The 27,441-nt window shown below is 34.3% G+C and overlaps 1 protein-coding gene and 4 long non-coding RNA genes across 5 annotated transcripts; 3 read left to right on the top strand and 2 right to left on the bottom strand.

The window, feature by feature from the left end:
• Positions 1 to 1,668: 1,668 nt before the first annotated feature.
• Positions 1,669 to 14,197, top strand: LOC123717646. The gene is made up of 3 exons (XR_006754866.1): positions 1,669 to 1,743; positions 13,511 to 13,605; positions 14,170 to 14,197. It is a non-coding gene; the product is annotated as an uncharacterized LOC123717646 (long non-coding RNA).
• Positions 2,389 to 6,559, bottom strand: LOC123717635. The gene is made up of 8 exons (XR_006754855.1): positions 6,476 to 6,559; positions 6,171 to 6,251; positions 5,853 to 5,989; positions 5,661 to 5,732; positions 5,369 to 5,451; positions 2,878 to 2,949; positions 2,522 to 2,634; positions 2,389 to 2,431 (listed from the first exon to the last, which is right to left on the bottom strand). It is a non-coding gene; the product is annotated as an uncharacterized LOC123717635 (long non-coding RNA).
• Positions 6,791 to 9,886, bottom strand: LOC123717639. Its single transcript, XR_006754860.1, has 5 exons — positions 9,783 to 9,886; positions 9,415 to 9,516; positions 8,889 to 8,956; positions 6,961 to 7,117; positions 6,791 to 6,840 (listed from the first exon to the last, which is right to left on the bottom strand). It is a non-coding gene; the product is annotated as an uncharacterized LOC123717639 (long non-coding RNA).
• A 10-nt stretch (positions 14,198 to 14,207) lies between the features above and the next one.
• On the top strand, positions 14,208 to 24,059 carry LOC123717620. Its single transcript, XM_045673704.1, has 10 exons — positions 14,208 to 14,295; positions 15,055 to 15,192; positions 15,779 to 15,826; positions 16,253 to 16,355; positions 18,386 to 18,650; positions 18,895 to 19,061; positions 19,545 to 19,651; positions 20,635 to 20,804; positions 22,412 to 22,513; positions 23,996 to 24,059. Exons 2-10 carry the CDS (start codon positions 15,187 to 15,189, stop codon positions 24,048 to 24,050), a joined length of 1,023 nt encoding a protein of 340 aa, XP_045529660.1. The 5' UTR covers positions 14,208 to 14,295; positions 15,055 to 15,186; the 3' UTR covers positions 24,051 to 24,059.
• On the top strand, positions 24,051 to 26,575 carry LOC123717621. The gene is made up of 3 exons (XR_006754850.1): positions 24,051 to 24,100; positions 25,160 to 25,330; positions 26,459 to 26,575. It is a non-coding gene; the product is annotated as an uncharacterized LOC123717621 (long non-coding RNA).
• The last annotated feature ends 866 nt before the right edge of the window (positions 26,576 to 27,441 follow it).

Raw genomic sequence — 27,441 nt, 5'->3', positions numbered from 1 at the left:
TTGACTTTACATTTTAGTTAGAAAACGTTTGTACGGGAAAAATAAAAGAGCCGTAAAAACCATCCTTGCACTTTAACGAACATTTAAAAAAAGAAATTGTTTAAATTGTTCCAGGCATTGTTGAGTTTTGCGGCGACCAACACATGTTGCGATTCATTTTTATATTATAGATAAGTAATCTATCAATGGAGAAAATTAAATCAAACAAAAACAATAAAGAAAAATAATAATAATTAATAAAACTAAAAAGATAAAACAACAAAATAACAATAATAACCTAAACTAAATAACGAATAAAGACATTTCTAAAATATATATATAAAGGATATAGATAGTTAGATCTTCTTAAACAAAGGTAAGCAAGTATCTAGATAGTTTGTTTCACAAAGTTACAAGTATACCATACTGCGTCTATTTATTGTTAAACTTTTAATTCCATCTCGAACGAGTTTCAAAAATATTATTGATGTTTATATTTAGTTTGCTAATTATATACACTTTTGATATCGTAATTTTAATCGAAGAAAGTGGGAGTTGCGCACCAAGAACACCAGAATGAAGGTCCGCGCAAAAAGCATCATTATAAGATGCCGCCTTACGGCATTTAACCCAATTTCCGTATATTTATTTTAATAAGTTCAATATTGAGATCCCTATTGGAAGCTTTATAGTAAGCGCCAATGTCTTGTTACTCCCAATAGCATCAGTGACTTCAGGTTTTGTAGCCATCACAAGGTTCCTACTTCAGTGCTAGGGATATTGAGGCTGTGGAGGAATGAAGGGCATGACGAGTCAAACCGCTGACTAGCTTCAGTTGGCCTTGTGGCTTCAGCGTGCGACGCTCTAAATCTAAGTATGTAGTACGTGTAAACCTTAGGCAAAGGTGATACATATATGTAGCAGGACAGCTACCACAAAGGAAAATCTATGAGAAGAGATACAAAGTGACGTCAAGTATCACAAGTGAGCATTTTCATACGATTGAGTTTATCCGGTCACGCGTTATCGCGTATCGCGTTTAATATAAATAATTATAGAATCGCGTTAAGTGTAGTACCTTTAAATGGGACTGCAGTATCCCTAAATCTATACAGCTTAAAATTTATGAAAAATAGTCATACGGTGTCTAATCTACATTTAGACTGTGATGATAATGGAACATGAAGGTTAGGACACTGGTTTGAGTCAATATAACGTATCTTGTTAATTACTGGTGATTCCTGGGCCCGTATCCAACACAACACGACAAATAAAAATCTTTTGCTCTTATATAGAAACCTCAACAAAGCCACCGACTTCTACCCACGGTGAAAATTTTATATAATATAATATAATAATTATTATACTCGATCTTTGTCCTCAAGATTAGCATAGATTACAAGTAGTGGCACTGTTCCTGTTCTTTGCCTAACGACGATCGTCATTCACATTTTAGTGCTCCGCCACTTGGCACATTTATTTCGTTGAGCAGTACAGTGAATTTTTTTCTTAAAATATTTAAAGATTAGTAACGATTTCGAGTATTTATGGAAAAAACACAAGAGTTTAAAGTTAAATTGCGTATGCACAAGCACAACGTCCTCGACATGGACAACATCGAGGTGATTCAAGATTGGATGTCCCGCCACAGATGCCATCACGAAGCAGATCGCCGTCACGTCCCGCGCATCGTGCTTCCGCTCGAGCCGCTCGCAGCTTGGTCGCTGCCCCATACACCGTCGCAGGAGCCGTCAAGATACGAAGGTTGGTTTAGTTCTGCATCGCCGTTCTACGTGTTCTTTATAAATCAATTTTGCGGTTAATCTCTGAGGACAACCTCACTTAATTGAAGAACACGTTATTTACCTACATATGTGGGTTAATATTTAGTGCTGCGGGTCGTCGTCCAATACCAAGACTCAGTCTCGATAAAAAAACAAAGATACTTATTTTTTTTTTCGGTCGAGTTTTTGCTTTTCAAGAAGACTGTTGACGAGCCCTTGTCCCAAATACCTATTCTTCATCATGATCTTCTATTTTATGCTTTTCCGCTGACGCAACATTTTACTCTCATCGGCGCATTTGTTTGTGATAGCCGTTCTGTAAACGTAATACATATGTAATATTTTATGGTTCTTCTAGTTATAAATATTCAATAAGATAAACGGAATTTTTTGCATATTGATCTAGCTAAGTATCTCTTTTTATTCATCAAATAACTTCAAAAATAATGCTACACATATATCGGGAGCGGACTTAACAGTTAAACATGGGATTGATCGAGTAATGAATGAAACACAAAATTTACCTCACAATATTTTCGGCTACACCACACTTGTCCACGACAGTTTTTATAATGTCATTGACAATCTTGGAGTCTAGTTTCTCTTTGGCCGGTCTGTTGGGGAACGCTGGTGACCATTTCCCAGTAAGAGAATGTGTTGCGAGAATGCTGCAATACAAAGTAATAGACACTCAAACATATCACTTTGAAAATATAATTGCGTTATAAAACTTTAATGAATTGATAATAAGTACTTACTGTCGAGGAAATACGGCTGTCGATAGTTTCCTGGTAGCCATCGTATACGAATTCCACTTAATGGAAGTGTAAATTTTCACTGGGATTTTTGCGTTTCCATCGCCGATTGTATTCTATAACATTATTATTTCAAAATATTTATTTCAAAGTGCATACTTACACTAGCATAAATCAAGAATCGAAAAGATTATTGATTTACTAAGCAAAATAAAAATATTTTTTAACAATATTACATTTGCCATTGTAACAATCAAACATACAGTATTAACAATTTTCTTAACCTACATAGTAATAAAAATGAAGAAAGCAAGAATGGAAATCTCAAAATATTTAATAACAATTAAAAAAATACTTACCATATTCTCCTCCAGTAGCTCCGGCGCATATAAAAACTCACTTTCGTCACTTACGCTCTGGCCTGATGACTCCTGTTGTAAAGAGATTTAATAATATTTTAGATAGTTTCCCATTTAGTTAACAAGACAATGTTTAAGTTCCCACCCGAATCTCTAGTAAACTATTCAGCAAACATACCGCCTATAACAACATCGGATACAGCGACATATCGCTTACAACGACGAAACTTTATCGATATTCATCGACTATAACGACCAACCGCTTCTTGTCCCAGCAAAACAAAACAATACGGACGATTTTAAATCTTATTGACAAGCATTGAAGGAATATTTAGGCGTATTATTACCTACGCACTTTCTCCCACCTCATCCGAACCTCTTTCCGGCCACTTGACCTTGCATATCTTACACCAATTGTTTAGTGCGCTAAATGACTGCGTGAGTAACAGCTTGATTTATAAGTGTTGGTTTTGATTAGACCGTGCATTTATGCGTTATCATGTCGCAAAAAAAGAGGAAAGTGTTTTCTATTGAAGAAAAATCTCATGTAATATGGAGATTAGAAAATGGCGACTCAAATAGTGAAATTGCAACGGAATGTGGAGTTTCGCACTCCACGATATCAACGATTTGGAAGAATAGAGATAAAATAAAAGTTATTTTCGAAAACAACTCTTTAAAACTTAAAGGACAAGTAAACATAAAGTTATAGAAGATGCTTTATTAACATGGTTTAAACATCAGAGGGCAAACAACGTCACAATAAGTGGTCTGATTCTGCAACAAAAAGCCAATGACTTTGCTCGTCTTATGGCTAAGGAAAATTTTAAGTGTTCGTCGTCTTGGGTACAACGTTTTCGTGCTCGACATAATATTGTGGCAGGAAAGTTTGCGGTGAAGCGGCTTGTGTTCCTAAAAGAGTGTCTGAAGGCTCTCTCATAAGTGGCCTGTACTATGCGAAAGATACACACCAGAGGAAATCTTTAATGCTGATGAAACAGGATTGTTTTACAATTTAACCCCTGACAAAACACTTAAATTCAAAGGCGAGGAATGCAAGGGCGGAAAGTTGTCCAAAACAAGAATTACAGTATTGGTTGCGGCAAACATGACTGGTTCATGTAAAAGAAAACTTTTGGTGATAGGAAAAGCTAAAAAACCGCGTTGCTTTAAGAACATTCTTCAATCTTTGCCTGTAACTTATGAAAACAACACTAGGTCCTGGATGACATCGCAAATTTTTGAAAAATGGCTGCGTATCTGGGATGCAGAATTGAAGTCTGGAGGAAACAAAATACTTCTCCTAGTAGACAACTGTCCCGCTCATTCTGTAGTTTCCAATCTGAAATGCATAAGGCTTGTGTTTTTACCGCCCAATGTCACCTCTGTTTTACAGCCCATGGACCAAGGAGTGATAAAAGCTTTAAAAACACAATACAGAAAACTTCAAGTGCTACAAATGATACAGAATATTGAAAACAGCAAAGATACTAAAAGTCTTAGTGTTCTGGATGCAATTCTAATGATATCGGAAGCTTGGGAAAAGGTCACACAGACACTATAGCCAACTGCTTTCGCCATGCAGGTTTCAAAGATCTCTCTCCATCACAAGCGGAGAACGACGATGATATTCCGCTAGCAAGAATGATACAATCTACAGATGAAGATGACAACGTAACACTTGCTGAATTGGTTGCTCAGTTGCAAAGATCTACTGCTACAGAACAAAGAATTGAGATAGAGGAATTTATTGGAATAGATGACAGTGTCGCCGTGTGCGCCTTAGCTACTGAGGAAAAGATTCTTGCAGAAGCTGAAAGTAACAATCATAACACTGACGACGAAAACGAAGACCAGCAAGACCCAGAAGAACAGTTTCAGCCGTCAACAATTTTCGAGGCTCTTAACGCTATAACAGTTTTGCAAAAATTTGTTGCCTTTAACGACCAGTTTAATACTGATGATACTCATACCTTGAGGAGTATGAAACGTAAAATGCAAAAAATATTTGAGACTAGGCTAAAAAAAAAACAGACTAAAATTACTGATTACTTTAAAAACTAGTGTAGTCTTATAACCTGAACTGTAAGTAGCTAAGTACATTTTGTATTCTAATTATTTCTTATTAAATATTTCCATTTCTTTTCTGACATTTGATTTGACAACAAGTTCACATACATAACCTATTCTAGATAGATACCTATGATAATATAACTACACAACTAATATAACTACTGTACTTGTATATACTTATGTATTGCTTATAACAACTATCGGATATAACGTCGGCAAGTATACGGTCCCTTCAATGTCGCTATATCAGGTTTTGACTGTAGATACTTTTTATCTCCGACCTTCCGAAGACTATTTGGTTACAAAATTTTAGAAAAATATACTCGCTCCTAAATGTACATATTCCATTTAATGCACTGATTTAAGTGGTGGTAGCAAAATTTTCATAAACCGACAGTTTTCTCATAGGTACACTTACCACTCAACGGAGGGAAGCTGATCGATCCCTGCAGCGCCAACAGAGCTTGGACGGCGAAAGTTTCGAAAGATTCCAGAGACATTCTACAAATATTAATAAATTTAGGATCACTCTTAAGTATTATTATATACATCGTTACTTTAAAGGAAAGCAATTGAATCTTACAGCAGTATCAAACTCTTGTACTGCAAGAACAATTTGAAATACTTGCCTAATACCGAAAAGAATGGAAAGGAATGGAAGCAAGAATGGAAATCTCAAAATATTGAATAACAATTAATAAAATACTTACCATATTCTTCTCCAGTGGCTCCGGCGCATGTAAAAACTCAGTTTCGTCACTTAAAATCTGGTCTGATGACTCCTGTTGTAAAGAGATTTAATAATATTTTAGATAGTTTCCCATTTAGTTAACAAGACAATGTTTAAGTTATTTTTATGTGAAAAAGGGAATTTTTAGTTATTCTAGTATTATCAAACTTACTGAAGTGCAACTGCGAGTCCGTTTACGACTCGTCGTTGGGCCTTCTTCCTCCGTCGTCTTCGACGAACTGCTTTCGTCCACTGTTACTGAAGAAGGCCTCTCTGACATACCCAGATCTTCTGTTTCCTGAAACGTAGCTGGCATACCACCATTTTGAATTACAGTTGTTAAGTTCAGGCATCGGATTAATGGGACAGCAATTGTATATATGCCAAACTAAGCCGTTTAACAGCGAATTGATTTCGACCATTCTTTTTAGAATTCAATAGGGTCCTATAAAATATAATTAAAGATATAATAATCACAGTAAGTACTTACGAGTCTTTGGAGGACACTGAATTCCGTTTCCCCGAAGCTGTAATAAGGCTTCTGCGGCGATTATTTCAGCGATGCCCATCTCTACGTTAAAATAATAAATATGAATTTCTTCTCGAACCAAATTGTAATTGTATTTAAAATTGAGAATAGATACTTTTTATCTCCGACCTTCCGAAGACTATTTGGTTACAAAATTTTAGAAAAATATACTCGCTCCTAAATGTACATATTCTACTTAATGCACTGATTTAAGTGGTGGTGGCAAGATTTTCACAAACCGACAGTTTTCTCATAGGTACACTTACCACTCAACGGAGGGAAGCTGATCGATCCCTGCAGCGCCAACAGAGCTTGGACGGCGGCGATTTCGAAAGTTTCCAGAGACATTCTACAAATATTAATAAATTTAGGATCACTCTTAAGTATTATTATATACATCGTATACTTTAAAGGAAAGCAATTGAATCTTACAGCAGTATCAAACTGTTGTACTGCAAGAACAATTTGAAATACTTGCCTAATACCGAAAAGAATGGAAAGGAATGGAAGCAAGAATGGAAATCTCAAAATATTTATTAACAATTAAAAAATTACTTACCATATTCTCCTCCAGTGGTTCCGGCGCATGTAAAAACTCACTTTCGTCACTTACACTCTGGCCTGATGACTCCTGTTGTAAAGAGATTTAATAATATTTTAGATAGTTTCCCATTTAGTTAACAAGACAATGTTTAAGTTATTTTTATGTGAAAAAGGGAATTTTTAGTTATTCTAGTATTATCAAACTTACTGAAGTGCAACTGCGAGTCCGTTTACGACTCGTCGTTGGGCCTTCTTCCTCCATCGTCATCGACGAACTGCTCCCGTCCACTGTCACTGTACAAGGCCCCGCTGACATTCCCAGATCTTCCCAGATTTCTTGGAGTAACCGGCGTAGACTTACGAGACTGTGAACTACATTGAATTCTTGTTCCCCAAAGTTGGCTTCTGCTGCAACTATTTCAGCGATGCCGATTTAAGAAGTTATTGTGTTTAAAATTTAGATTAGTTCCGAAGACTGATTTGTTTCAAAATTAAAAAAATATCCATGTAATACTTCTGAATGAACCTCTTATAGCTGCGCCATGTGACAGAATCACTAATCAATTAATATTCAACAAGAAATATCTTATACAACTGAGAGAAGAGGAGCAAGATCAGTCGCCCCTGAATGAGCTACGTATATACACTGATGGCTCAAAAACAGGGTGTGGCTCAGGCGCTGGTATTTTCTCCTTTGATCTCAACATCAACATACACCTACCTCTGGGCACACAAAGCACAATCTTCCAATGTGAATGTGTCGCTCTAACCGAAGCAGCCAGAGCCGTACAGCGGATGGGAGTCAACGACTTTCACATTAAGCTCATATCGGACAGTGCATCCGTGCTGATGGCGCTCGGTAACGAAAACACAAACAGCAAACTAATACTGGAGTGTCACGAAGCACTGGAGGCAATAGCTCTAACAAATAGAGTTACCTTACAGTGGATTAAGGGACACAGTGGCTCTCTCGGCAACGACGCAGCCGACGAGCTTGCGAGAAGAGGCTCTGGTATGATACCTGCTGGCCCGCATCCGCTTCTCCCCTTGCCCTTCTCGCTAGTTCGAACCTGGATTCGCCAGAGATCCACTGTACTCCAGAATCAACGATGGTCGCGAAGTGTAGATTGCAAACAGTCCAAAATAGCTCTGCCGGCTGTGAACCCGCAACTTACTAAGCGACTTCTAAACCTGAACAGAACCAATCTCAAAACAATCATAGGGACAATCACGGGCCATTGTCTCCTTAACAAACATCTTTTCGTCCTAGGCGCAACAGACAGCCCCTTGTGCAGAGGCTGTTTCAGCGCAGAAGAATCAGTCACCCACGTAGTCCTGGAATGCGAGGCTGTGGCTAATCAACGTACAAAAATCCTCGGAACAGTGAGGTCGCTCCGCGAAGCCTGTGAAGTGCCCGGGAGACTTCTGTGCTTCTGGAAGGAGTTGGGCTGGCTAAATTAGCCAGGGCTTCTACGCACAACGGACCGACTACGTGTCTAAGTGCGGAAACTGAGTCCACCTACCTAAACCTAAACCTAAACCTAATACTTCTGAATGTTTCGAATTGTTCTACACGTTCCTGATTATTATTTTTGTAGCTTTGGGTCGAGTTTTTTTTCTTCCCCTATTAGTAAAGCAATTTTGATGAGGTTTGTTATAAGATATTCTATCACATATAACTAACTTAATACACTTATTGAAGTACTTGGGTGTTGTTATTAATTGTCACAATGTAAGACTTCTCTTCTACACTAAGTAGTCAACGGAGAAAAGGTGCTCGACCTCAAGAGACACCGAAAGCTCCAACAGCAGGGAGTGAAAGGTGGTGGCACCAGAAAATTCTACAAATTTTAATAAATAGGTACACTCTAAAGTATATATAAAATATAAAAAAGGCAAACTAAGTAAGGGGATTTATCTTAGTCAAATAGGGTCTCCATAGTTTCTCCCGATTTTGTTTTTACCTGATAGACTAGAACAAGATGCAAGACATAATGAAGCCCTTATTTTAAATACTTTGAAAATACTTAATCCCCTGTCTCAATAAGCTTATTTTTAATTAGGTTTTGTTCATTATTCAATAACATGCGGAAGCTGTAGAATACAATTAAACGAGGATCAATAAAATATATTTACTTTATTATCAGTTGTGCCTATTGTGTTGTTGGGTTTTAGTTAGTGCATGCCCATGTTTTGCAAATACTCTGCAATAAAAAGAAATACAAATCATCAGTATTATAGGAAAGTGTTTTGAAAATTATGACCTAGAAAGCTTGATATTAAACATTAATCAATATGTTGTTAGTCCAGTCCAGTTCTATTTCTATTCTAATAACTTTGACTTCAGTTTTTGAATTAATAACTAACAATTTTTATTAGACATATAATACAAATCAATATATACAATGTCCTTAACCTACAAAGTAATAATTAAAAATAAAATCAATACAAATTTAAAAAGTTTGGTCCCGATGACAGTTTACCTTTAACTTAAAAACTGAAATCTTTAATAAGTGACTGTGCACTTGAATCCCACGGCCCAAGAGTCTCTACTCCAAAGGAAACAGGATCAAAGGTGAAGAAAAAAGTCTTGTTTGTGGCGTTGATTATTTTTGAATTACAATGTAAAAATGTGCAAATCACAATGCATATAAGTACTTACTAGCGAGGATATATGGCAGTTTTCTTGTTGCCATTGTATATGAATCCCACTTTATGCCAAGATTTCCTTTGGGACAATTACATTTCCATCTCCTATTTGTATCTATAACATTATTTTTAAATATTATATAATTATAAGTGAAATCCATTCAACATCGATTCTTAAATTTAACACTAAAATATAGAAATAAATGCATATCTCATATAATTTGTTGGTAAATTTATTCGTGGTATCTCGTCACCAGCCTGAATTATTATAATTCGAAAAGATTAGGTAACTTACGAACAATAATTGTGATACCACTTGCAAACTTACAATATGTGTTTTGTGTGTGTTATTGCAATACTTAATAAACTCGCTAAACTTACGTGGAGTATCGTCCATTTTTGAATGTATCGATAAATGTCGTGTTGGTGCAGTTGTCGTAATTGCCCTAAGAAAATCTTTAAAACTACCCTCAGTGTTCATTTAATTAAAATTGTAACAATGCCAATGACAACAATTTGATAAAGATACTTAACACTTGAGCGGATACAAAGCTTTTCGACAAACCAGTAGTAGTAGATACTATACTCTCTATTCGTGAAGCATTTAGTAACTCTAAAAAAAGCATGGGAAGATAATATTTAATATCGTAACGTGTAGTTAGCTTTTTAATATAAATACTGATAAACAGAATTTGTTTTTTTAGTATGGTGCACGTAGCGCTATCTAGCGTCGACAGAAAATGCAATATTGAAATACATTTAAAAAAAGCAATTGCGGTGAAATAAAACTATTCTTATAAATTTCGTTAAATTATAGGTTTTATTTAAAAAAAATATTATTTATTAATAACAGTAAAATAATATTATTGTATTTTAGTATATATTATTTACGATTTCATGTTTATAAGGTTTTGACAAAGTTGAAGCTAAAACAAATATTAAGAAGATCAAGAAAAAGTTAATTAATTTTATTATATATTTTGATTACCTATTTATATTTATCTCTTAATATAATTATTTGATGATATGGTGCTAGTAAACTTGTATAGAAATATAATGGACATATAAATAAAAAACTAATAACTGGAATAAGCATAGTATTATTTATTGTCTTTTGTTAAAAAACATATGTTATTGAACTATGTAGCCCTTTTTATTTCAAATTAATATTTTACTATACCGGTTACAATGGTGTTTGGCTCAAAAGACTAACTTATAATCTATTATTTGCGACTGGGAGCTAGACAGTCCGTGAGCAGTATTTTTGAGGTTACGCGTGGGTGTTTCTCATTAAAGATTAGAAAATATGTCTTGGGACTGTGTAACTGAGTATAGTTTTTATTATTCATTTAGATCCATAGGTTATGTAAGATTAGTGAATGTAGGAAAGTTGATAACTATAATGATGCATTCGTACTGAGTCACACAGAGCGGGAAACTTCTCGGTGCAGATAATAGTAGCTGATAAGGTGGTCATAAGTAATTAGCTAGGGTTTTGGGAAAGCTATATCAGGAACGGTTACAAATATCGCTGCTGGAGTGAGTGCTGTCGACTCAGCTCAGCCAAACTTTCAACCAAACTTTCTGTCCAAACTTTTTTTAGGTTTGATCAGCCAGGGTCAATGCACTATGGAAATAATTCCAAATACAAATCCAACCAACAAAGTACTTTTTAAAATAATTCTAAATTCGAAAAATACAGCAAAGCACTAATGAACATTATTCGAAATTCAAACCGCTAATCCAAATCACTACTCAACATGATTCGACAAAAAGGAAAATGCCTCCGGTTTCTGCAATTTGTGGCAAATTAAACAAATCCAAATATATTTCGTTCAAAAACAGCCTCCGACGGAATTAATCTCCAAGACAGTATTGGGATTAGACAGGCGAAGAAATTTACAAGAATTTAGTGGTGTGACGTGGCAGACGTTTAGAATTGATATTTGTAAAAAAAAAATTATAAGTAATTTTCCTCCATAAAGCTTTTAAAAGAAATGTTTTCTACAGATTAGTATCTTATGAAATAACCTATTTATATCGAAACGCTTTTGGTGTGACAGCATCACGCAGACTGAACCACCTACAAAAAGGAATTATTATTGAAACAGGTGCACTTCTTTTTATATGTAGTAAATGTCAGGAGTATCTGTATAATGTATGTATATGTATTACCAAGCTGCACTACATAACTAAATATATGAGAAAGGAAGAACAAATGAACTATCAACACTACGGATACGTAGTAGCAGACATCCCGTACTTTATATATGTACGTTATGTCTGCACCATGAGACGAGAAGAGGTTAGAAGTTATTTAATATTAAAATATAGGATGGACACTCCACCCTCGGACATGCACCAGAGTAGATAAAAATATAAATATATCTTTCCTCCAAATTTGATTTTGTTCCCTTTGGAGTAGGGCTTGATTCAAATGCTATCCTCGCGTAATGATATTGCAAGAGAAATGCCAGCATTCAAACTCTAGCACAAGGCGTTATCAAAAGCCATTATCCACTCACCTTGGGTTACACACCTAGTAATAATTAACCTTGGTGGGTGGTGGTGAGTTTTCAAGTATGCTAAAATTCCAAAATAATTGAGTTATTTTTGTATATAAAACACATTAAGTTTCGTTTAAATCGAATATGAAAACTGCGTCAGCGAAGAAAACTTTGACAAAATAGTGTGGGGTTCTAAATAATAATACAAGTACTGAAATAAATGTTAGGCTCAAGCAGGCAGAATACAACATACCATCCGTATCACCTTGACGTCCGTCGTTCCACAACCTTTGCAGAGCTATATAATGAAGTAGAGGTATAAATAAGTGATAACAATCAGAAAATAATATAGTATATTTTAAGGAATAATGTCTGATTGATTTTTTTTTATATATGCTCTTCATACCTAACTAAGTAATTGAATATTATTAAACATAGTTGGTGCAATGGGTATGTGTCCCAGTAAAGTAGTTAAATCCGAGAGTCAATTGAACATCTAGACAGTTAATTAAAGATCTTAACAAATTATAAACTCGATATCTTTGAAGTCTTGTTGGATTGTGGTTTTGTTTATTTTCTCCGTCGGTTTCTATTATATATTCGACACAGTATATCTTCTTAAACATACTTTATGAACATGTTATAAATAAAATGTAGAATTATATATATTTTAAACTATTATTTGGAGATAACGATACAAAACAGTTTAACAAAAAGTAACTTTTTAGTATTATATTATATTTAGAATATTCTTAGTTTAGCTGTGGCAGTGAAGATACGATTTAGACCCTAAGTCTGTATTATCCGAAATCTTTCATTACAAAGTGGTAAGCCTGACTATTGTAATGAGTATATTGCTGGGTATGCAGAACTAAATTTGTCATTACATTTCTATGTTACACATTTTCTGTAGTCTAATGCGAATTTCGTGTACCTAGTTCGCGAATCTCACTGTAAATATAACAGTAGACTCTCGCTTAAAACCACTAGAAGTGTACAGTCACCATTTTATATTTTATCAGGGACTGAAATATATAGTTTATTTGACATCATTGTGTGGGGGCATATTTATGAAATAAGCAATATTTTTCTTCTATTTAGTTGTTTACAGTCTGTCAATAGGTAATGTCAACAATACCCATTAGAATAATCTAACATAATAATATTATAACAAGTTTAAGTTTTAATTTTGATTGTTATGAGGATTTTAATAATTTATCGTAAGTATTTCCTTAAAATCATTCAGCAAAGTGAAGTTCTCTAAATAGTGCCTAGATCCCGTGCGACGACAAATCTTTCTTCTGCCTGTGCGAGGTAACACACACTAAGATCAAAATATCAGCACATTTTGATTTAGTTTATAAAATCTGTGTAAATGCGAATTTTTGACTAAATGTGGTTTTACCTCTTCCACATATAAATGAATAAGATGTTCACTATCTAAATTAATTATAAATGAAACTAATTCAAAGCCTCGCAGTGAGCGTAATAGGCTAGTTTCACCATAAATTATGAGAACAAGTCGAATTGTATTAAGATTGTTTTTCGTTTGCCTATGATATAAACTTTAATAAAATCGTAATTAAATATTATACTTTTTAGCCCAATTCTTGATGCTACATTTTTATGGGAGTTACGGCCAACAGCAAAATTCAGAGCTCGAAGTCCGCTCTGTGTTTCTTAATTGTGACCTTGAGGTGAGTGTTTAATTTACAACGCGAAAACATTAGTTTAACTGGCATTTACATATAATTACGTAAACCTTGGGCAAAGGTGGTATATATATGTACCAGGACAGCTATCACAAAGAAAAAACTGGAATGCGTGAGCATTTTCATACGATGGAGTTTCGCGTTTCTTCGCGAGTTTCTTCGCGTTTATATATTTATAGTATCGCGTTTAGGATACCGTTAACTGGGGCTGCAGTATCCCTAAATCTATAAAGCTTAAAAATTATGAAAAATAGTTTAAATTATATAAATCTACACGGTTTCTAATCTTCATTTAGACTGTTATGATAATTGAACACAAAGGTTGGGAAACTTCTAGGTTAGAGTCAATATAACGTATCTTGTTAATTACCTATAGACAATGTTTTGTACCAAACCCATTGTTTTGACTAGTGATTCCTGGGCCCGTATCCAACACAACAAAACAAATAAAAATCTTCTACTCTAATATAAAACCCAGACCAAAGCCACCAACCACTACCCACGGTGTAAATTTTATAGAATAATTATTATTGCAATCGCTCTTTTAAGGACGTCATCTCCTTTCCCGATAATGAAGTGATAAGATTTCAACGTGAAGAAATTTTGAAGCACAATACACTTCGTAATTGTAAAAAGAAACTCGCAGTGACAGTGAAACTGTGTGATATTCCATCAGTAAGTTTTAGTTTTATTACCTGGTGACCAGCCACTGCCACGAAAGTAACACGAACCTAATAACCAAAAGCTACCCTTTAGTGGGCGATTTCGTAATGCAATTCACTTCCAATTGGCAAGTTGGTGATCAGTCTACTGAGAAACGTCTGGGACTTTTGGGTCTAAGGTATGCCGTTTTCCCGCAATGTTCTTCCTCACCGTTCCAGATGTGCTCATAGAATGTTCATTGGTGCACGGATCGGCCGGATTATGTTTTACGGATACTTAAAACTACGTGCAATCCTCTCGCGCGGCGCTTTAGAATTTTTTATTTCATGTTTATCTGATAAACAAGCTTAGCGAATAGCCATAAATGGCAGGAAGTCTATCGACATGATTATGTATATTGACGAGTCGTTCTCGGAGAAACTTTAACCACTTGAAACTTTTTCCACCGGTGTCACTTCGACGTGCGTCGTTCCACAACTGAACGTTCTTTGAGGCAGTTTTTGCCGCGCACCACTGGTATGTGGAACCAGCTGCCCACCGAAGTATTTCCGAATCAATTCGATTTAGTGTCTTTCCGTTCCGTTCCGATAAGAGCGTTCCAATTCTTAAAAAACCGGCAACCCACTCGCGCACTCTGACATTAAGAGAATCCATGGGTCACGATATCACTTAACATCAGGTGAGCCTTCTACCCGTCTGGTTCTATAACAAAAAAATATTGGATGTAAAGGCGAAAATAAAAGCTTTGTTTGATGGGATTATTCATTTCAGAAAACCACGGGTGATGAATTCATACCAATTGAACACGTTTTAGACGCTCACAATAAACGCATAAGGCTCTTAAACCCGTACATATTACGTCTACGGAGGGAAAATCCTTCTCAATTGTATAAAATTCGGAAAATGGAAGTAGGTACAATATTATCTACCCTTTCTTAGCATTCTGTTGATTAAAAGAAAACTCCTGTATATACGCATATGGTTGGTTGATCACCTGCCGAGATCGAAAGTTGTGAACGTTTACCCCAAAGATTACCTAAGCACCCTGCTACAACCTTATAAATAAAATAAATCAATGGCGCTACAACCTTTTTAGTTCTGGGCCTCAGATTTCTGTATCTGTTTCATGTTCATTTGTTATTCATTGAATAGGCAAGTAGGTCATCAGCCTTTTTTGCCTGACGCACGCCGTAGACTTTTTGGGTCTAAGACAAACCGTTCCTCACGATGTTTTCCTTCACCGTTTGAGCTTATGTTAAATGCGCATATAGAAAGAAAATTCATTGTTGCACAGCCGGGGATCGAACCTACGACCTGAGAGATGAGAGTACGCTGTAGCCACTAAGCCAACACTGCTCCACAACCTCATACATAAAGAGGAAAATTTTGTGAAATGGTAGGAGGTAATCTCTTGATTTACTGAAGTTAGTTGTGGCTACGTTGTTAGGACATTTCACAGGCCCGGAAAATTAATCGATTTTTCCTATGGTTACAGATCGTAACGGGAGTATTCGGTGCCAATATTCAAAAGGGTAGTCGAAGTGTAAGTCTTATCTTTCGAAAATTTATTTTGTCTTTGTCGGCGAGAGAGAGAGAGAGATTCCGTTTGTATTCGCGCTCTCTTTTAATTTAGTATGGATTACGCAAAAAATGTTTACCATGTATATGCTATGTTTGATGTTTTCAATATGATTTTGAAAAAAAAAACCTCATTCTTGGGATCGGGATCGTTAGAATGAAGACTCAGTTCGCGAAAATTGACATCCGTATGTCAAATGAATGTTATAATTACACTCAATTAGTTAAGGTCTATCAAATTGCTCGAGTACGCTGTGATTAAATGATTATGTCGTTTGAATGTGATGTGTTGATGTCTCATCTCTAGTCCAAACATAGACACTGGATCCGTCTTTCCGCCATCTTGTCGCCTTTGCATGAATTAAAGAAAATAATGAGTTTTGATTTACAGCATTTACTCCATAAGCAATATTCCGAGGATACAACGTCTACAAAGTATGACACTCTAGATAATAGTGATGTATATCATATGGATACAAGCAATGCTTTCTCAGGTAATTTTACAAGCTGTTTCAATCTCACGTTTAGTAATGCTATCTCTACCGGGTTAAAAGGAGTAACTGCGAGTGACGGGCCTTCATAAACTTATTTATGTGTTGATAATTTACAATCATACAGAAAATTGTTTTGACTCTAATTTGAGTTACTTCTTCAAGAATAGCGCTAGCCGCGGGTGTTGCAGGTGTCCATGGGCCATCTATTTATCGCTGTATTCAAAGTGACCCTAAAGTTAATAAAACAATTGGTCGAACGAACGTAGCGTTAAAGACGAGAGATTGTTATATTGAGTTCCAGTGAAAGTCTAAAACAGCTGCATACTTGTAGACTTTATTGCGATATTTAGAATTATTCATAAGAAAGGTTTTTGTTAAAAGATTTAAGCGTCACTAGTTACCATAATAGCACAAAAGGGTATTATTAATTTTTAGATTTGCATCGTTTTAAGCTATGGCTTAACAGTGATCAGCCATATCAAACAGATTTTTCTGTCTCGTTATGTCAACATTTACCTAATCGTGGGATAAAGTATCTATTTCTAACATAGTCATGTGGAACACTGTAATACCAATGCCATTTGAATTTTAAGTACAATCGTCATTTTCTAGCCAATGACAACGCTAAATATCTTTTTTATAATCTGTAGTCTGCATCCAGTATGGCATCGTTTTAGTGCTCTGTAACATTTGAAAAAAGAATTCAGAGCGGACTTTTGGCGGGAACTCCAAACGTTGCGGTCGATTTAATTATTGTTTCGTTAAAATATTACCAAAACTTATTTTAGTCAAGTGTAAATAATTGTATATTTTGTTAATTTTAAAAATGAATGAACCGGAGGACCTCGAATCGTTCCAAAATTGTTCGTAAAAGAGGTGCGAAGGAATGGACTGGATCTGAAGTAGGCGGTGGCGAGATTGACTTTATTCCGTTTTTTAAGCCAGATTATCTAAGACTATCCGGAGCATTGTACAAATACGGACTTCAAAGTTTTTGTTGAAAGTCAGGATCAACAGGTTTAACTTGGAAATAAATAAAATTGCGGTTGTTTTAAAACTATTGTTTGTGTTGTTGTGTGTTGTATTCAACACTGCAAATAATTTCATCACAAATTCAGACTTTTTGACAAAGCACAACTTATTCGCGCAAGCGCGCATAAGCGCATATTCCTGCAGCGCTGATAGAAACTGGAATCTTCCGATATGTGCCTACCAACATTTCGAACAAGGATTTATATACAAAGCTGTCTTCGATATATGAAATTATTCCGTTGGTGACATCGAACATTTCATATTTAAATGTGAGTGCTTTTCGTTTGACAGACTGATTCTTGTCAGTGAAATTAGTGAGATAGTGCAAAATCAAATGATAGTGCAAGATCCCTCCCGCCGCCTGAGTGATATGTAAAAAGGTAGATCCTATTACGTGGCTCTACATAAATTCATCAAAAATAGAGTTGGGAAATTATAATAAGCCGAATTAAAATACTGAAGACTTGGTTAAACTCCAAAAAAAAACAATTCTGAGCGCCGACTTCTAATTTTAATAATAAACAATGCCGTTTCGCTTAATCCGTCGTTGACACGTCGTATTTTTAAATTATTATTGATTTTTTAGTTAAGTTTAGGGTCAGCCATGATACCCGAAGCACTGTTGCTCATCGGCCTATGCCAATTGAGCACGGGGATTCCTTAGTCATTTTTATAAATACTGTATCTATACTGAAATAACATCCCATATCTTAATAGTTCTTATTAAATATTTATATTAGAAATTTTGCGTGAAACGTTAATATTAGTTTGATAACGTAATAATGTAATATAATAATATGATATCTTATCGCTAGAAATAAAATAAGAATTAACTAATTGAAATGACTCATAATGTAAAAATTTCTTTATAGTCAAGTTTGACTTTGTGTCACAGAATATGCGAAATTACGATTGTATCACATCAATTAATTGAACCATATTCTTGAAAATAAATTATTATTCTTATTATTATTAAAATGAAATCTGAATTGTTTCAGATGACAGTGCTCAGATGGCATATTTTGAAAATACCGAACACCATTTTGTCATACCTGACAAAGGCAAAATATTGTTTCAAGACGCCACAGAATCGAATCATAATGGGAAAAACAAATTAAATAACTTAACCAACGACAATCAATATGTTTTATATGAAATTGGAAATGCCGAACTTTGGTACAAATCTCAAATAGAAGTCTTCGAGAAGATGACACTGGAAAGCAAAATAATGTGGAATGATTTGACTAAACGCGAAATCGCAAGGTAATTGTAATTGATGGAAATACTTTCATCACACTTGCAGTACAGTATCTGGTGAGCGACTAACCGTGGACACCGCTGTTTAACAATTGGTCTTTATTTCTATGTATTATCCTTCGTTACTTTTTGGAAGTAGATTAAGGAATCTAGTACACATCCTTATTTGATCCCATAAAATATCTCACGAGAATCTAAAATTCCGAGGACAAATGAGAGTCGTTCATGTCAAATAAAACATTTGTTTCAGTGTGAGTAGTTTAGATCCTTTATGGAAAAACCAAGATATGAGTGTAAGTTACCTTACCAATGATGTCGTGAAGAGAGAAGATTTCGACTTGCCCTCAGGTGGCTTGTGTTTAGTCCTACCATTAAACTATGCGCGGGAAAATTTACTTCCAAAAGATATAAATATTAGTAAGTCCAAATATTATAAATCTATTTACATTATATTACCGTGTCGAGAGCACGTAAGACAGGCCGTCATGTATAATGAAAAATATAAAGAGTGTTGTTAAGGCTTTAACTAATAATCCTTTAAAGCGTTGACCATTTTTGAGTTGTAATGTATTGTAATTTTTCAAATTTAGTCAAAAAGGCAAAAAAAATATAATTTACAACTATGTTTTTCTTGTTTTATCGCTGCGTATTTATCAATTTAAGACAATAATTATTGATACAAATTTAAAAGTGCGAGATGAAGAACAATATTTTTTTCGGGAACAACGAAAAACGGGGATACTATCTCAAATCTCAAAAAACCCCCATCAGCCCCTGATGGGCATACGTCGAATTGCCAATAACCCTGTATCATATATTTGCACCTCGAAGGCGTCTGGTCAATTACTCCAGTGTGTCCTTAGACACAGCGTCTGTAATTGTCTTGTGTTGCCATTACAGATAATAATGGTGAATTCATAATAGTGCCAATCAGTGATGTTATTGTTGTCAAATCAAAACAAGAAGGTTTGAAAGACTTAAATCTCACAGAAATTAAAAGAAAACAGGTAACACACCATCCAATGAGCCTATCGTAATTCTTTCCTGCTCAATAGTGACTTTTGTATTTCTTATTCTTTTGTATTGCATCGCAATTCATGAATCCGTGACATTAGCTTTTTAGATTTTAGTTTATTTTACAAAAAAATTTTGAAGTGAAATTTCTTTATCGGCGTTGGAAAATAATTTACCAAAAACATTGAGAAATCTTCCTTCTAGAGTTTTTAAATGTCGACTTAACACTTACTTTTGGAATATTTATTATTCTATTTATATGTCACCATAAAATTGTAAATACCCAGTTGTATTATAATGGCTGTAATCTATCTCGCGAGATTATGAACTGTCGAAACATTGTGAACCTCAACGTACTGCTTATAATTTAACGTATTATTATTCGGTAGATTATAATATATGGAAGGGAAACCGTCAACTTATATTCCTAGTTTTCGATGCCAATGTACTACCTAATTATATTTGACAAAAAGTAATTATACTAAAGATATAGCCAAGATATGTTTATGTTACTGGAAAATAACAAATCCGTAAGTTTATTCGTAAGATTCTAAACCAGAGATAAATTATATTATTTTACGCCAACATTTTCGCCAATTTATCAATTTGCGACGTCTCGTGGTAAATTTATAAACTAACGGATATTCGTAAGATTCAACGGTTAGGTTACTTACTTATTCAACCAATCAGAGAGTATCGTACATGCCGTTTGGTGGTCGCTTAATTATTATTTTATTTCCTAGGAAATTTTTACACTTGCGGATATTGTTATATTCCGGTGACAAATATACAAAAAGGTTGAACATTTACGAAAGGAAAAAATCTATAAAAATGTTAAATACATTTAACTAAGCAATATCTAATTTGGGCTGTGTAGTGTGATGGTGTGAAGATGTGCTCCTGATGAGATTTACTTATAAATTTAATAAATATAAAATATCATGTTTCATCATTAGTTTCATGAAAATATTTTTAGCGTGACGTGGTTATAGAAACCGCTAGAACGTTGATGATTGGCAATATGGCGGATCTTAACATAATGCAGCATGGAGATGAAGGATTTTTGAAATTACCACTAAAAACCGGTCATTGCACGCAAATGGATTTGGAAGTCAAGGCCGATGAGAACAAACTCATAATTCCAGGGTTTGTGTTGTGTTAAATTGGTAGTCTATTGTCCAATTCTCAACATATGCTTTGGTATGTTTGTAGTCAGTGCCGGATTAAGCCAGGGCGGGGTCTGTAGCAAATTCTATCAAGGGCCCCTTGGTTTGCTTCAGGTTCTCATGTTTAGGATATTGAATAAAACAAAACCGTTACGAATAAATATTTCTGGATCTGAATTGGCAAATTGAGAGTTAGTAACCCTATATAGACTATATATTATTTAAACAAATCAAGCTCTATATTCAACAAAGTGAGATGATGAAGATGTTCGTATAAAAAATCTTGCCTCCTGAAAGGTAGATGTGGTATAGATGTTAGTCTAAAGATATCGATTATAATTAAACATTAGAACATTAAGGTAAAAAGTTAGTGAAATACCTACTTATTTTTATGATTTGACGTGACGAAATCGAGTTTTAGATTTTTAAATGGAAGTGAAGCAAGATATATTATGCTCCTATGTAATATTTTATTATTACGGTTAAGGGTACGTTGGAGGGCGGGGCTCCTAAATTCGCGGGGCCCGTAGCTATTCTACTCTTGCTATATGGCTAATCCGGCACTGTGCGTAGTTACGGTAACGAATCTTCGTGATGAATCCAGCATCTCACAATCTATGACGTATGTTAGGTAGCTACTTGGGATGATTCGATATGCCTTTTTGACGATACGATACCGACACCAACGGTTGTATTAAAATTAAATTAAGGTAAAATACCTATATCAAGTTTGGTTAAAGTTTTTCAAATTTTTTTATAAAATATAAACAGTCACAATCTTTGAATAAGATTAAAGGTTTAAGAATGAAGTGTAATAATTAAATAAAAATAAAATTAATAAATGTTAATAATTGAAATTAACATTGATAAGATTTTGTAATTCTGTATTTTAATATAATTTTGGTATCAAAAAAACAGTACGCGTGATATCAGTTAAAAGCCGACTACACTGTCTAGCGAAATGTACACATTATTCATAATAATAATCTTTATTTATTTTTATCACAAAAACTTTGTACATAAACAAGTTACATCTATTGATTATTATAAATAAATAATTATCTTTCTTCTATTGAAGGAAATGCTTGTTTGTGTGAGACTGATGCCTGTTGATGGTGTTACAGGTCATCAGGTCTCACTTCACTTCGATCGACAGGTCTTAAAAAGTAGAAAGAATTTAGAGAGTTTAAACAATTATTAATTCAATAGGTTGCAACGTTAACAAAACAATTGTATATAAGGAAACCACATGTGTATGTGTGTGAGTACGTGTGCACTATAAATTAGTATCTAACATTTGACAGACAATTTAGTGTCAACTTTATACTCACATCATATGACTATATAATATACATATGTGTGTTCAAACAATCAAATTGAAGATAAATTTTTTAAGCGTCACGTTAAACAAATGGAAATCTTTTCTTTCATTTATAACTTGGTGAAACGTTAATAGACAAGATTGTTCCTCCAGGTACATCGAGGACTTATTTGTTTAAGTTGTACTTTTTTTTCAAATGATCTTACGAATTTATCTATAGTATTATAAATAAAGAAAGATAAATTCCAATGGTAACAAAATTATAGGTCTTCCGCAAGATTGACATCTGTTGTGTCTGACACCCGTGATGCGCGATCTTTAATCAACCTGCAAGTGACAAATACAGGATTAGCTCCAGCATTTTTCAGGTGATTTATCTGGTTATTTTTTACTGGTATCCCTCATTGTATTAAGTAAATGAAGACATATTACAAAAATTACAAATGAAATTGAAATCTCCTTGTGTTATGCACAAGTTAATGGGGCTTAGTCAAAATGGCTTAACAGTAGTGAATACGTAAATATTTTTCTTTAATTATATTTTTGAAGTGAAACTTCTTTATCTGCATTGTAAAAAAACATTAGCGTCACATTATTCTGTTACGCGTCACATTTTTCCTTTACGCGCCATCTTTCCTTGTCCCTACCATGGATGATTCGAAGAGATTCCAAGCCATTAATAAAAACAAAAATATATAATTACGATAAAAATTATACTAATAATTCTATTACAATTAATAAAATTCTGTATTAAACTTAGTAAAATTAAGGTAAAATGAAATAATTGTATTATTTGCATTCATGTCTATGATAATAAAAGCCTTTTGTTAAACTTTATCTTATTTAACCAATTTCTGTAAAGCTGCATATAGTAGACATTTTTCGAAAAATAAGGTCATAAAGAAATTGTCACTTCTTACGTGTGTACACTAGTACACGCACACATTTTGTATTATTTTAAGTGTCGTACCCCGTGAATGCACGCCGCGCATTGAAGACTCATCGAATACCCAGAAATCTTTAATTCCACCAATGCATACAAATATCTTTACCATGGAACTACCCTTAGGGATATCGCACGATGACTATCGATGTTCAAGTAAGAAATTAATGTGTTTCTGTAACAAAACCTGTAACCTCGTTACTTCATTAACAAATCTGATTTCAATATTAATGTTAGATCTTATTAGAAATGGCTTTTTATTAGAAATAGACGATTCCAGCCATAAGAAGTCGGAATACAACTTAATTATGTAATTTATTATTTGGTTGCGGGGAGCGTCAAATATAACTTTTTGTGATTTCGTGTATTTTGACAAGATTTTTTGACTTCCTCCGCAATAGACACCATATTTCAGTCAATTAACTAGTGGGGTAGGGTGGCAGATTCTGGGGAGGCAAATTTGGGAACTGGAGTTGTACATTCGGTGTAGCAAACTTCAATACTCTAGAGTAAACGCTGACTCCCGAAGAAGGTTTTTAGATAGATTCAGTTGCAGATTTACATATTTTTAATTTAACCTGCAATTAACTTCTGCGCCTTCAGCTTACACTTTGTACGAGTGAAAAGAAAAAGCAGAAACTGAGAATCCCCCCCATTAACCCACGCAAATCACTCTTGGTACTGGTTGGTGGCTGCAAACTGCGTGGTTTGTGTATAATTTTGTGCTCAAACATCAGATCCAACAATTTTTCGTGCAATTTCAATAAAATTGTTGGATTGTAAACATCTAGGACACGACAATTGTTATATAGAGGCAAAGACGGCTGAAATGTCACCGGTGTATACAATATACTTGTATGTACTTGCATATAATATACTTATAATAATACGTGTTAATAAATTTTAGTTGCATTGATCAATGGAGACGGAGTAGCGGTCGCAACAAGAGATGTGGCTATTAAGAAGAATGATCGCTGTTTTTGTGTTTGGCATTGCGATTGCGTTTGTTTAGGTAAATATAGTCTTAGGCGATCCTTGCGAGTAGTCAAGAAAGTAAATATACATTAATTACGGCGGGCGGTGGTGCGCGACGGCGCGAGAGTGACGTGTCGATCGCGTGATTGGTAAATCAGTTGACGTTTGTGTCCCGCGCTGTATACGATGCGCAAATGTTCCCCCACTCCTATTAATGATCAAGATGTTTGCCGGTATCTATACTACAGCGGTTCAAGAACTCACTGTTATAACGAGCAAAGCGCTCTAATTTTATTACGTCCTGACAAGTCCCGTGTTTGTACATACTTCATTCAATTTTAATTTCTATGCAGATCTTGGATGAAGCTAAATTTTACAACTGTTGTATTAAACCGATGAATTTATTTGGTTAATTAACTTAATTTACTAGCATTTAATTTATAGGTTTCATTGATAGCTTAATAAAAAAATAATTTTAGTTTGTTTTTCTTTATATTACAATATAATATAATAAAATCATAATATGTTACATTAGAAAACCGCTGTGATTTGTATAAATGTAACCATAGCAGTCTTGTTTAGGTGACAAATGCATATAAAAATAGTTTCTCGTATAATATCTGACTGGGTTGTCAATTTCTTAGCCGCGGTAGCAAACACCTCAACATTCTGTGTCCTTATACGTTGTTTACTCTCGATTTACAGCGTCGAATCTGCGTTACCGCTCGAGTCTGTACGTCATGCAGCATGCTTCACTCGTTTTTATGTCATCTCGAAAAAAGTGCTCGACTAGAAGGCATTTACTTACTTTTTCTGTTATGGCTAGTATTTTGCAGTGTTTAAAGATTCCTCTTCGTTTTTAATGAATCGAGCACATTTCTCGAGACAAATTGTTTGACGATTTTTCAACAAATTGTTTCACATTTGTAAGTTATATATTAATTGTTATTGTGACGATAAAAAAGTTTGTCGAGTGGGAAATGAATTTAAAACTAAATCCAAAATTGACATGAAAACTAAAATGATAAATGAACTTTATTTGAAACATCTACTGACTGATTTTTATGAATTAGATTTTTGGCATATATGCTCTCAGGTGACGATCCGAAATTAATATGCCGAGATATGTCTGAAATGGATGTTCTAGCAGCTGGTTTTTCTCCTCATGAAGGAAGAAGACGCGTGCGGTCGGCATGCTATCCCGATGATGTGATAATTAACATGTCTATTATTTTTGTAGGCATTTTATTTTTATTACTTCTGTTTGGTGAGTTTCTTATAATAGATTTAATTTTTTGTTAACATGGTAACGATGTTATGTCAAATATATGGTAACCATGGTAACATAAAGCCTTTTATATTTTATTTATTAATTAGGCTCTCCGAGAAGTACTTCAGGAGAGAGATTAGGAATTTAATTTTTTGTATTAACTGAACGATTTGTTTTGGGAATAGTAAATGGCAAACACATATAATTTTAGTTGATTAATGATTGTTTGTAAGCAAGATATATTGTTTGCTTATATTTTTATAAGCGGTGTTGGCCTAGTGGCTTCAGCGTGCGACTCTCATCCCTGAGGTCATAGCTTCGTTCCCATGCTGTGTCCCAATGGATACTCTATGTGCGCATTTAACATTCGCTAAAACGGTGAAGGAAAACATAGTGAGAAAACCGGCTTGCTTTAGACCCAAAAAGTCGACGACGTGAGTCAAGCGCAGAAGGCTGAAATTTTGTTTTTGTGATATTTATCTGATAGTGTCGGTATTTTCTAGAAACGTAGAATAAGGCGAAAGATAAAAGTTTTAAAAAGACTTTTATCTTGTTATTCCAAAATATAACTTCTAACGCATGTCCATAAATACTCACATGTTTTTTTTTTCTACATTTTTGTATTGAAGTGCCTCCAGTTCATTAATATACTAAACGTTTAAATACTATCAAAAACATTACTTGTAAAAAAGACCCAGTCTTTCAACTCATTTCTACCGTAAACAATTGTTACCAATAAACCACGCCGTGTAATTTAATCAATACCAACATAAGTGGTCTAGTGACCATATCATTATTAAAAGTCTTTAATGTTGTAAATAACAACCAAACAACTTAATTTACTGCAATGCCAATATCAATGACAATAAATTAGCTGCTGTGGCCTCTGGCAGATGACCAGCGCTGTGGAACAGTCTGCTCTTCAGCAAAATGCCGAGCCAATTACCACCTCAACACACAAGCATTACACACTTAAAACGTAACGTGTTCGATAAAAGAAAAAAATGTGATAACAATTTTGAAAAAAAAATAATAAGATTTTTTTATTTTTATTTTATGTGTTTTGTTAGTGATAAATGTTATAGCTTTGTCTTATGTATACAATAGACAAAAGCTTCTTTTCAGGGTTATTAAAGGCCTGTCTTGGTATAATTCTGCCATGTGTTGGCTTAATGGGAATGGAATATATACTAAAGATCCCACGAAAGCTGGACCAGTACTATGAAGGTTCTTTGAGAGGTCGACCTGTGGTTTATGATAAGGAGGGGTGGCCTGTTCATCCAGACACCAAAAAGAGAACTGTACGTCTTGTGAGCAAGTATGTTTATTTAAACAGAGTTGTAACACTTATTTTTGGCCTGATGTCTTCTATTTACGTTTATCGTTTATCGTCTTTGATATTTATTCTCTTTGGCTACATTTTAATAAAACCTAATATATTGGTAATACTGGTTATTGAAGTGAAACTTATCGGCGTTGGAAAAATATTTACCGTCACATTTTTCGGTTACGCGTCACATTCTTCGGTTTCGCGCCATCTTTTTCTTGTCCCTACCACGGTTGATTCGAAGAGATTCGAAGCCATTAATAACAAAAATATATAATAACGTATAACAATGATATTAATACATCTATTATAATTAATGAAATTCTGTAGTAATCTTAGTAATAAGGTAAAATGAAATAATTGTATTCATGTCTATGATAATAAAAGCCTTTTGTTAAATTTTATCTAATTTAACTTTATTTATCCAATTTCTGTAAAGTTGCATATAGTAAATCATTTTTCGAAAAATAAGGTCATAAAGAGGTTTCACTACAGGTACTAGTACCATAATTTAATTTATTTACTTACAATGCCGAGCAGTTTCACTCGCGTAGATAACGACCTTGTGGTAGTAGAAAGTCTACTGAGTCGGACTGTAGATATATTTTTGATATATTTTTTTTATTTTATTTAGTTTTTAATTTTTTTTTTTAAGATTATTAGATACACACTTACACTTATGATCAAATCAATATACAGATTTTAGTTTCCAACAATTATATATCTAATACACTTTGGAATTCCTAACATCTGTTACATAAAATTTTCAACATTAAAACAT

This window comes from Pieris brassicae, chromosome 13 (genome assembly GCF_905147105.1).
Source record: "Pieris brassicae chromosome 13, ilPieBrab1.1, whole genome shotgun sequence".
Classification (NCBI taxonomy): Eukaryota; Metazoa; Arthropoda; class Insecta; order Lepidoptera; family Pieridae; genus Pieris; species Pieris brassicae.
This window is presented reverse-complemented; position numbering and strand designations above follow the sequence as displayed.